Source organism: Ranitomeya imitator, chromosome 6, assembly GCF_032444005.1.
Source record: "Ranitomeya imitator isolate aRanImi1 chromosome 6, aRanImi1.pri, whole genome shotgun sequence".
NCBI lineage: Eukaryota > Metazoa > Chordata > Amphibia > Anura > Dendrobatidae > Ranitomeya > Ranitomeya imitator.
In genome coordinates this window covers 126,658,068-126,670,437 of record NC_091287.1, presented here as the reverse complement: position 1 = coordinate 126,670,437, position 12,370 = coordinate 126,658,068, and the positions used below count along the sequence as shown (strand labels likewise).

General features: G+C 43.0%; 2 protein-coding genes across 4 annotated transcripts in view; one reads left to right on the top strand and one right to left on the bottom strand.

Annotated features, from left to right (window-relative positions):
* Window positions 1-12,370, bottom strand: part of NEK11 (NIMA related kinase 11) — a 406,370-nt gene that overhangs the window by 36,835 nt on the left and 357,165 nt on the right. The gene's annotated exons all lie outside the window — the stretch shown is intronic.
* Window positions 3,757-11,632, top strand: LOC138642133 (uncharacterized). 3 transcript variants are annotated; one of them, XM_069730080.1, is made up of 5 exons: window positions 5,822-5,991; window positions 6,239-7,241; window positions 9,553-9,603; window positions 11,101-11,182; window positions 11,432-11,632. In XM_069730080.1, the coding sequence occupies exons 2-5, from the start codon at window positions 7,025-7,027 to the stop codon at window positions 11,454-11,456; spliced, it is 375 nt and encodes a 124-aa protein (XP_069586181.1). In that variant the 5' UTR covers window positions 5,822-5,991; window positions 6,239-7,024; the 3' UTR covers window positions 11,457-11,632. The 3 variants fall into 3 exon arrangements, with proteins under 3 accessions (XP_069586180.1, XP_069586181.1, XP_069586179.1); XM_069730079.1 differs by lacking the exons at window positions 5,822-5,991; window positions 6,239-7,241 and adding an exon at window positions 3,757-4,074; XM_069730078.1 differs by lacking the exon at window positions 11,101-11,182 and having other exon boundaries at window positions 5,826-5,991.

Here is a 12,370-nt window from a genome sequence, read left to right as displayed (position 1 = left end):
GTGATTGATCTACACTACTCGTGTTCTCACTTTGAAAAGTGTGGTAATGGGCTCATTTTACACTGAAGACTTCAAATCTAATATGCTCTAAAACACTATAAGATAGACAAGGCATACACGTGTTCAATTACAATATTAACTGACAATCAAAATGGGCTCTGCGTGCTATTAACATGTCATAGACCAGCTAAACATTTAATCAGAACAATTAACTGGGAAAATGATTGCCATTTTCAATTAATTAGTTCATATTTAATTAGTGATACACTCTAGGACACTACCAGAAAGATTTGTGCTGATTACAATCTATTGTCTAGAATGGACGCAATTGCCCCTACAATCCAGCTTTGAGGTTTTTTAGCTTCTAGATCAATATTTCATAAAACCCAATCCCCATGGCCCCCAACCAACATGGTATGTTTCCAGATTGTCCTTAGTATTGCACAGATGTTGGAAGTATCATCAAGGCATCAGGAATTCTGTCACCTGTGCAACACTATGGAAATCCTGAAAACATGATCTGTTGGGGGCTGTGAGGACTGGAATTTGGAAACAAATGAAGACGAATTGAGCTTTTGTTCTATTACACAGTGATTAAAATGAGTATTATTTTTTAATCAACTTGATCACATTTGATAATGTACTAAATAGGTACTCTGCAAATTACTTACCGGTAATTTAGAAATTATGTTGCCAGCACCTAAAGTGCTGGCAGAATGCTGTTAAATGCTATTTTTTTTAGTGTAATGCTGATAAATAGGAACCATCCTATCAAAAGCAGTGGATGGCAATCAGGACAGCTCATGAACATATTAGATTGATACTGTATGTGCACAAAAAACAATTTCCCCTTTTTGCGAGGAATGGGGGAGCAAGTTTTTCTACACGTTTCATATCAAAGGTCTGATTTAAGCTTCATTGCTATAAAATTGGATAAATATTTCTACCATTCAACAACTCGTAAAGTATAATTAATGGATAAAATGTGTTAACCGTTTCTGCTATCGAATATGAACTTCCATTTGATTATAGTTCCTACGTTTCAAAGGGTTGAAAAAAAGGTGACCAGAACTATATCTGTGCCATGCGGAGTGTCAGAAAGCATATTTCATTACTATGTGCTGTATGCAGTGTAATGACCTCAGCTAGTATATCTCACTCAAATTTACCGCGTATTACAGTTATTGGCTTCATAAACAATCCTGCCATTTGCATGCTGTTTGTGGCTTTTAGTTAACAAAACAACACTCCGGGGCAGAGAAATGATAAGAAGCAATTGAAATCTGAAATATGTGCTTTGATTTAATTACATTACAGAAGTACATTGAGATATTGCTTCTACATTGCAGAAAATGAAGAAATGTAATAATATGCCTGCTTAAGTCTTAAGCCTGTTGAATTAATTATGACCCTAATTTCACCATGACGGAAAGACATTGCCACGGGTCATTTTGGAAGAAGGAAATGTCGATATAATTTGATTAAATGAGGATCAAATAAAAGTAGAGGTCATCTCGGGGCAAAAAAAGCACTTAATTATACGGATAAACATTTGTACTGCAGAAGGTGGTGACAATATTGTGCAATTCTTACAAGTATGGCAAACCAATGAGGGCAAGAGGTCTTATCTCGACATTTACCTCTTATACTTAGAAAACTGAGGCAAAAATGCAACTCTTTTCCTTTTTAATTTTTTTAATCTGAAAATCATGATGAAAAAGCAATGGAATGGTAATAATGGTAATAATTTCTCACTTACTCCTGAAAATGTAGCCCTCAGACTTTGGTGTACAGAAGCACGCATTACAGACTTGCAGGCAATCTGTTCACATTAGATTATAGTGAGCCAAATATACCTTTTCAGCAGTATCGGAAAATTGACTGATGTATAATGGGGCCTCCTGACCCCCCCTTTACAGATAATGTGAGGGGGCATAAGGTTATGTCAGGTTCAATTCATACACGCCAGCTCCTTTTGTTTTGTAGTTCTTTAGATTTCTCTCACATCAGCCTATCCCCAAAGAGAACATGCGAACGTTCAACTGAGCCCAGCATTCATGTGTTTGGGGGCAAATACAGGAGATACCTATAGGCTAACAACTATATAGGCACCATTAGAAGCAGTGCCTTTCAATTCCTCTCCCTCCGTGAGTCAAAAATAACCTAAACATTTCAGAATGAAGATAAAATTGGGCCTGGTATCAATCAACACCACAGATACTGGAAAAAAGTAAAACACTGCACTCATCCAGTTCAATTTTGCTAAAGTGAAAAAAGTTTATTGCAGACGTGAAGGCAGAAAACAGTGAGGCAACAAGTTTGACGTTTCGGCCACTCAGTGGCCTTGTTCACAAATGGTGCTGTAACAAAGAGATAAACAACAGTGTATGAACATAACATATACATAGTAATAAAAATATATATACAAAACTATTTACACAGAAGATATAGGTACTGGAACCCATGTCATAACCTGTAGAAGGAGGAAAACGGTTCTAGTGATCCTGCAACCAATAGTAAACCCGGAGGATAAGAAGAAAGGAGGTAGGGTTTAAAGAGGATAAGATCTCTACAAGCGGGAGGATCTGGTAAGAGATTCATAAACATACCCTTTAGGAACTGTTTGTGACACGTCAAGTAAGAACAAGGATAAAGTAATATGTAGCCAAGTAAGGGTAGTCCAGCTGTGGCCTATATGGAATGAACACAAGAGGCTGTCGACAAAGAAGTAGATGGTGCAATCAAACAACAATCAGTAAAATAAAAATGTATAGAGCCATATGAGGTTGGAATAATGTATATATGTATATATATAGGAGAGAGTAATTACCCAAATGGCAGATAAAGCTTGTCTTATTATTCAATAGTCGGAAGCTGTAGTGCAGTCCAGCGATAAATTTGAGACATCTGTCAAAAGGTCAGGTTGGCTGTAATATATATAGTATAGGGATGTATACTCTATATAAGTTCAAGGATAGACCAGTAAAACAAGTAAATCAGCCAAGTTGCTACCTGGATTGTTAAGTTGGCTCATATGTGGCCCTGCAGACTCGAGGGTTCCAGCAAAGAGAATAGGGTGAGGCAGGGAATATTAGAATCCCTTCATGCCGTGTCAGTCATCTTAGTAAGGACCTACGTGCCTATAGAGGGTATGAGCAGGGATACAAAGCGTCATGTAAAGTCTAGAGTCCGACCCAGGGTACTTATCTTAAAAGTCCAGATGTAGTCTCACAGTCATTGGTGGTGCAATGGAGGCGCGGTCCGGGGTCGCAATGTCCGCAGTTGGAGGTACCGTGGGAAGCGCCGACACAGGCAGTGTCTAGGCGGTGAGAGCGGCGGTAACTGGACTCCAAGGCGTGGAGTTTTAAGCTGGCCACAGCCGGTCACGTGACCGGAAAGGGAAGAGCCCGCCCGCACCTGCGCACTAGCCTAAACGAGGACTATGTTACAGGCGCCTGCGTGTGAGGCTTGTGTTGCCGGCGTCTGCGCGTTGATAGGGAGAACCGGCGCCTGCGCAGAGCGTTGTCCTAGAGGGCACAGCGCAGAGGGATGTGTGCTTGCGCATGAGAACTATAGGGGCCGAATATGCCGGGCGCAACAGCGCTGCGGAGGAGAGCCACTCTAAGTCCAAAATGTCTCTGGGGAGCCAGGGGCTAGATCAATCCATGGCAATAGAGATTAGCTAGGCACTGGTATAGGAGAACTAGGAAGAGAGGTCCTCCAATAGGATTATTACGCTCCTCGTTAAAGGGTAAAGTGGACTCCATACTGTCAATCCACCAGAAAACTCTGGAGGAGAGAAAAAGAACTAAATTCCAGAGAGACACTGAGGATTACCTCACAAATAAGGTATACAGATGGGAGGACCCATTTCCCCGACAACCACGCCAGCGTTTTCGTCGGACACCAAGAGGGAACTATCGCTCAGGGGGATCCTCACCAGCAGAAGGTTCCTCAGCAGGATCCGGCAGCGAGATTACTTCACCAGGCCCTCGTTTTTTAGGACCAAACGGACGCCTACCAGGAGGTCAAGGAGGAAGAGCACCAGACCGACACATGACCCTGAGGTCCCAGGTAGGAGTCCAAACTCGGTAATCAATATATCTGACTATTCTTTGTCCCCCCTAGAGTTGAAGGTTCTCAACATGGGTTTGTCTTTTTGTCCCACACCAAGGTGGGACGCTTTTCAGCTAGAGAAAGATCTTCAACGCTTCTATAGAAGCATAAGATTGAAGGTACATTTTGAGGCCAACCCTCATAATAGAGATAACACCACAGATGCCACACCTAACCCGGACATACCCAAAATCAGTATCAACTCTTTAGGACTCAGGAACCCCAGTACATTCATGCCACCCAAATCATATCATGCAGCAGAAACTTTCATTAGTCTATTAGACAGAGACATTAAAAGTACTCTTCATGACCAACACCTGGGTCTTCTCCCAGTTCAACACAACCTGAATACCTCTGAGAGACAGGCCTTGGGTTCACTGAGTAGGAATAAAAACATTATTATTAAGCCGGCGGACAAGGGGGGTGCCACAGTGGTCATGAATAGAAACCAGTACACTGCGGAAGTTAGACGCCAACTCTCTGATCCCTCCACTTATAAGAAACTACAAACTGACCCCACCTACAACATACGTCAGAAGATCACCTCTGTCCTAGATAAACACCAACAACTCAAAACTATTGATGCGAAGACTAGAACATACCTCATAAACCACCATCCGGTGACCCCGGTACTATATATCCTACCCAAGATCCACAAGGATCTTCACAATCCCCCTGGTTGCCCTATAGTGGCATCTACCAACTCAATATTGAATCCATTGTCCATTTTTCTAGAAAAAATTCTCACTCCAATAGGATTATTACGCTCCTCTTTTCCTAGTTCTCCTATACCAGTGCCTAGCTAATCTCTATTGCCATGGATTGATCTAGCCCCTGGCTCCCCAGAGACATTTTGGACTTAGAGTGGCTCTCCTCCGCAGCGCTGTTGCGCCCGGCATATTCGGCCCCTATAGTTCTCATGCGCAAGCACACATCCCTCTGCGCTGTGCCCTCTAGGACAATGCTCTGCGCAGGCGCCGGTTCTCCCTATCAACGCGCAGACGCCGGCAACACAAGCCTCACACGCAGGCGCCTGTAACATAGTCCTCGTTTAGGCTAGTGCGCAGGTGCGGGCGGGCTCTTCCCTTTCCGGTCACGTGACCGGCTGTGGCCAGCTTAAAACTCCACGCCTTGGAGTCCAGTTACCGCCGCTCTCACCGCCTAGACACTGCCTGTGTCGGCGCTTCCCACGGTACCTCCAACTGCGGACATTGCGACCCCGGACCGCGCCTCCATTGCACCACCAATGACTGTGAGACTACATCTGGACTTTTAAGATAAGTACCCTGGGTCGGACTCTAGACTTTACATGACGCTTTGTATCCCTGCTCATACCCTCTATAGGCACGTAGGTCCTTACTAAGATGACTGACACGGCATGAAGGGATTCTAATATTCCCTGCCTCACCCTATTCTCTTTGCTGGAACCCTCGAGTCTGCAGGGCCACATATGAGCCAACTTAACAATCCAGGTAGCAACTTGGTTGATTTACTTGTTTTACTGGTCTATCCTTGAACTTATATAGAGTATACATCCCTATACTATATATATTACAGCCAACCTGACCTTTTGACAGATGTCTCAAATTTATCGCTGGACTGCACTACAGCTTCCGACTATTGAATAATAAGACAAGCTTTATCTGCCATTTGGGTAATTACTCTCTCCTATATATATACATATATACATTATTCCAACCTCATATGGCTCTATACATTTTTATTTTACTGATTGTTGTTTGATTGCACCATCTACTTCTTTGTCGACAGCCTCTTGTGTTCATTCCATATAGGCCACAGCCGGACTACCCTTACTTGGCTACATATTACTTTATCCTTGTTCTTACTTGACGTGTCACAAACAGTTCCTAAAGGGTATGTTTATGAATCTCTTACCAGATCCTCCCGCTTGTAGAGATCTTATCCTCTTTAAACCCTACCTCCTTTCTTCTTATCCTCCGGGTTTACTATTGGTTGCAGGATCACTAGAACCGTTTTCCTCCTTCTACAGGTTATGACATGGGTTCCAGTACCTATATCTTCTGTGTAAATAGTTTTGTATATATATTTTTATTACTATGTATATGTTATGTTCATACACTGTTGTTTATCTCTGTTACAGCACCATTTGTGAACAAGGCCACTGAGTGGCCGAAACGTCAAACTTGTTGCCTCACTGTTTTCTGCCTTCACGTCTGCAATAAACTTTTTTCACTTTAGCAAAATTGAACTGGATGAGTGCAGTGTTTTACTTTTTTCCAGTTATTGAGGGTCTCTGGATCCCGTGCACTAGCACCATCAAGAAACTCTACCTATCTGTCGAGTGCTAGCTCTTTATCCTTTCAAGTATCTAGTTATTTTGGAGTTTTTTAGCACCGACCGGACTCATGTCATCCGAGACCTACGTCTATGACGATGCCACTGGTTCAACCATTCTGTCTAAAATAAGATCAAATACCGATTTTTTACATATCCCGAGTAAGGATATTAAGACAAGGGATTGGGAGAAGGAGAGAAAGAGACTAATTTCTTTTGACCTACACTGTGCAACAATAGGTGAATACCACCGCCAGGGAAAGATACCACGAGGACTACGGTGTAATCTGAGACCCACCCTATTTGCCGACAACGAGAAGTACTGTACCACCTTTCAGAAAATCCTCAACAAATGTTCCTTTGACATCATTCTGCTTACCATTGAGTACCTTCAAGAGGCTATTAAAACAACGGAGGAGAAAATCACTTCAATTGAAACCCAGCTAACTACAACTCTGAGCAATACCGAGTTCTCAACGTTAAAGGGTAAAGTGGACTCCATACTGTCAATCCACCAGAAAACTCTGGAGGAGAGAAAAAGAACTAAATTCCAGAGAGACACTGAGGATTACCTCACAAATAAGGTATACAGATGGGAGGACCCATTTCCCCGACAACCACGCCAGCGTTTTCGTCGGACACCAAGAGGGAACTATCGCTCAGGGGGATCCTCACCAGCAGAAGGTTCCTCAGCAGGATCCGGCAGCGAGATTACTTCACCAGGCCCTCGTTTTTTAGGACCAAACGGACGCCTACCAGGAGGTCAAGGAGGAAGAGCACCAGACCGACACATGACCCCGAGGTCCCAGGTAGGAGTCCAAACTCGGTAATCAATATATCTGATTATTCTTTGTCCCCCCTAGAGTTGAAGGTTCTCAACATGGGTTTGTCTTTTTGTCCCACACCAAGGTGGGACGCTTTTCAGCTAGAGAAAGATCTTCAACGCTTCTATAGAAGCATAAGATTGAAGGTACATTTTGAGGCCAACCCTCATAATAGGGATAACACCACAGATGCCACACCTAACCCGGACATACCCAAAATCAGTATCAACTCTTTAGGACTCAGGAACCCCAGTACATTCATGCCACCCAAATCATATCATGCAGCAGAAACTTTCATTAGTCTATTAGACAGAGACATTAAAAGTACTCTTCATGACCAACACCTGGGTCTTCTCCCAGTTCAACACAACCTGAATACCTCTGAGAGACAGGCCTTGGGTTCACTGAGTAGGAATAAAAACATTATTATTAAGCCGGCGGACAAGGGGGGTGCCACAGTGGTCATGAATAGAAACCAGTACACTGCGGAAGTTAGACGCCAACTCTCTGATCCCTCCACTTATAAGAAACTACAAACTGACCCCACCTACAACATACGTCAGAAGATCACCTCTGTCCTAGATAAACACCAACAACTCAAAACTATTGATGCGAAAACTAGAACATACCTCATAAACCACCATCCGGTGACCCCGGTACTATATATCCTACCCAAGATCCACAAGGATCTTCACAATCCCCCTGGTTGCCCTATAGTGGCATCTACCAACTCAATATTGAATCCATTGTCCATTTTTCTAGAAAAAATTCTCACCCCCCATGCTCGCTCTACCAAATCCTACATTCTAGACACAGGTGACTTCCTGAACAAAATTCGCAGTATTAATAATATTCCTCCTGACAGTACTTTGTGTACTTTAGACGTGAATAGTCTGTACACCTCCATTGAACATGACAAGGGCATTGAGGCAGTTACACTGACTCTTCGTGAGGCCAATATGGATCCGAACATACTAGACCTGTGCCTTGACCTACTTAATCTTGTCCTTAGGGAGAACTTCTTCATGTTTGAAGATGACTTCTTTTTACAAACATGCGGTACTGCCATGGGGTCAAATGTGGCCCCGGCATATGCGAACTTGTACATGGATCATTTTGAGCGCACACATATTTACCCCAACTCTATGTTTCAACAACATGCCCTTACATGGTACAGGTATATTGATGACATTTTCTGTATATGGAAAGGTGATCAGACCACTTTACAAGAATTTTTTAGAACTATTAACGAAGTTAGACCAGAGCTGACTTTCACATTGGTACACCATAACAAGGAAATTGCCTTTCTTGATACTAAAATCATGAAAGACGCATCTGGAAATTTGAGTACGGACCTATTTGTGAAACCTACCGACTGTAACAGCCTGTTACTCTATAATAGTTGTCACCCCAAACCTACCCGGGATAGCCTGCCAAGGTCCCAGTTCAAAAGGGTAGCCAGAATTGTCTCAGACCCAGTTACTAGGAACAGTAGAGTTCAGGAAATGTCCAATAAATTTAAGGCCCGGAATTACCCGACCAAACTTCTCGAGGTGGAATCCTCCAAAGCCCTTAATACTGAAGCTACTGCCCTGACTATGGTTAAGAACCCTAGACTTCCATTTGTTCATAACCACCACCCTACCATGCACAGAATACATAACCTGATTCGTGGTCACTGGCCACTATTGTCCAAAGCATATCCCAACATTCCTATTTTCAAGGATCCTCCCCTCATGAGCATGCGACGACCCCAGAATGTAAAAGACAAGGTGGTACGGGCTGATCTGGGTACACCTAAAACATCATCACTCTTGACACTTTCAGGCCAGAAAAGAACTGGTACTTTCCCCTGCCTCAGCTGCATGTGTTGCTCAAACGTCATAAAAGGTAACGAGTTTCTTCACCCCCACACTGGCAAGGCCTTCTCGATCAAAGAATACCACACCTGCAATTCAAACTTTGTGGTATATATCATTAAGTGCCCATGCGGTTTGCTCTATGTGGGTGAGACCACCCAGGCCATCAAAAATAGGATCTCTAACCATAAATCTACCATTAGATGTGGGAAAACCTGGTTGCCATTACCATTTCATTTTAAAGAAGCCCACCACACAATAGCACAATTACGCTTCCAGGTTATTGAAAAAGTCCATCGCCCTAGGAGAGGAGGGAATCATATTCAGTTACTTAAACAGAGGGAATCCTTCTGGATATACACGCTTGACACACTTCATCCGAAAGGACTCAATAGGGAGTTGGATTGGCTATCTTAACCAGATTTTCTTTCCCTTAGGCAAACTAACCGTCTGCACATGTAGATTTCGTATCGTATCTCCACGGGATGGTAAGAGACACACCCTTTAGGAGCCCCCTAAGCTTCATTTACCCTTAACTTTTTTACAATTTCCCCCCCCCCCCCCTTTTTTTATTTTTTATTATTTTTTTATTTTTTATTTTTCATATTTTATATTTCATTTTTACTTTTTATATACTTTGTTTATTTATTTGTTATTTTGCCCATGCTTTTTCCTACCTATTCAACTCGGGTTCCTTATGAATAATCATTGTTGGTTTGGACTCCTACTACAGTACCGTCATGTTATATTATATCTATATAGAATGTCAATTTATTTTCTCCACCACAGTGCAACTACTAACATATTGTACTCCTAGTTTCCCTATTGTACTCCGGCTTTGTTTTTTTTTTTTTTTTTTTCCTCCAGTCGTATGTCACCTACTACACAGGATACATACTACCACCTCATGCTCATATAGGTATACTACATGCCGAGGTCCTCCAATAGGATTATTACGCTCCTCTCTTCCTAGTTCTCCTATACCAGTGCCTAGCTAATCTCTATTGCCATGGATTGATCTAGCCCCTGGCTCCCCAGAGACATTTTGGACTTAGAGTGGCTCTCCTCCGCAGCGCTGTTGCGCCCGGCATATTCGGCCCCTATAGTTCTCATGCGCAAGCACACATCCCTCTGCGCTGTGCCCTCTAGGACAACGCTCTGCGCAGGCGCCGGTTCTCCCTATCAATGCGCAGACGCCGGCAACACAAGCCTCACACGCAGGCGCCTGTAACATAGTCCTCGTTTAGGCTAGTGCGCAGGTGCGGGCGGGCTCTTCCCTTTCCGGTCACGTGACCGGCTGTGGCCAGCTTAAAACTCCACGCCTTGGAGTCCAGTTACCGCCGCTCTCACCGCCTAGACACTGCCTGTGTCGGCGCTTCCCACGGTACCTCCAACTGCGGACATTGCGACCCCGGACCGCGCCTCCATTGCACTACCAATGACTGTGAGACTACATCTGGACTTTTAAGATAAGTACCCTGGGTCGGACTCTAGACTTTACATGACGCTTTGTATCCCTGCTCATACCCTCTATAGGCACGTAGGTCCTTACTAAGATGACTGACACGGCATGAAGGGATTCTAATATTCCCTGCCTCACCCTATTCTCTTTGCTGGAACCCTCGAGTCTGCAGGGCCACATATGAGCCAACTTAACAATCCAGGTAGCAACTTGGCTGATTTACTTGTTTTACTGGTCTATCCTTGAACTTATATAGAGTATACATCCCTATACTATATATATTACAGCCAACCTGACCTTTTGACAGATGTCTCAAATTTATCGCTGGACTGCACTACAGCTTCCGACTATTGAATAATAAGACAAGCTTTATCTGCCATTTGGGTAATTACTCTCTCCTATATATATACATATATACATTATTCCAACCTCATATGGCTCTATACATTTTTATTTTACTGATTGTTGTTTGATTGCACCATCTACTTCTTTGTCGACAGCCTCTTGTGTTCATTCCATATAGGCCACAGCCGGACTACCCTTACTTGGCTACATATTACTTTATCCTTGTTCTTACTTGACGTGTCACAAACAGTTCCTAAAGGGTATGTTTATGAATCTCTTACCAGATCCTCCCGCTTGTAGAGATCTTATCCTCTTTAAACCCTACCTCCTTTCTTCTTATCCTCCGGGTTTACTATTGGTTGCAGGATCACTAGAACCGTTTTCCTCCTTCTACAGGTTATGACATGGGTTCCAGTACCTATATCTTCTGTGTAAATAGTTTTGTATATATATTTCTATTACTATGTATATGTTATGTTCATACACTGTTGTTTATCTCTTTGTTACAGCACCATTTGTGAACAAGGCCACTGAGTGGCCGAAACGTCAAACTTGTTGCCTCACTGTTTTCTGCCTTCACGTCTGCAATAAACTTTTTTCACTTTAGCAAAATTGAACTGGATGAGTGCAGTGTTTTACTTTTTTCCAGTTATTGAGGGTCTCTGGATCCCGTGCACTAGCACCATCAAGAAACTCTACCTATCTGTCGAGTGCTAGCTCTTTATCCTTTCAAACACCACAGATACAGCCATACTTTACGCGTGAGTGCTAAAGAATAGCTTTAGTTTCCCCAGTATCCACTGAACAGCAAAGTACAAGACTATTACTCATACATCTTATTTTGTTCTGGATAACATAAAAGTAGATGGATTTCTCTGAGACTAAAAGAGTTCCTCCAATGATGTAATAAAATCGCCCCATCACATAATTTAAATAACAACCTTTCCTAGTCACATGTCAGGATAGGTTGCAGTATGAAGAAACAAAGTTCTTGAGACCTGTGTCTCAACTGACAGGGGAGCTCTATCATAAGGACACATACCTCTGTGATGCGAGAAGAGCTGTAACATCAGTAGAAATAAATCTTTATCTTGGCTGACTGATTGCGCATGGAAGATTGAGGCTGGACCGAGGAAAAGATTTAATTATTCTGATGTCACAGCCCTATTTAGGCAGCTCACCTGTATTTGCACTTTCAATATAGCTCCTCGGTTAACAGAGACAAGTCTTGGGCGCTGGGTTTCTTCAGATTGTAGCCTGTCCTGGCATGTGACTAGGAAGGGCTGCTGTTTGATTTATGTGACATGAACCATTTTACTACACTGTTGAATAACGCCTTTAAGTTATTACTAATTGTTAGGACTGGCGGAACGCACCAAGTATAAGATGAAATATTAATAGGTGCGTTCGCAGTCCGGGGTCCACCGTGCAGGTGAAAACCTGCTGCT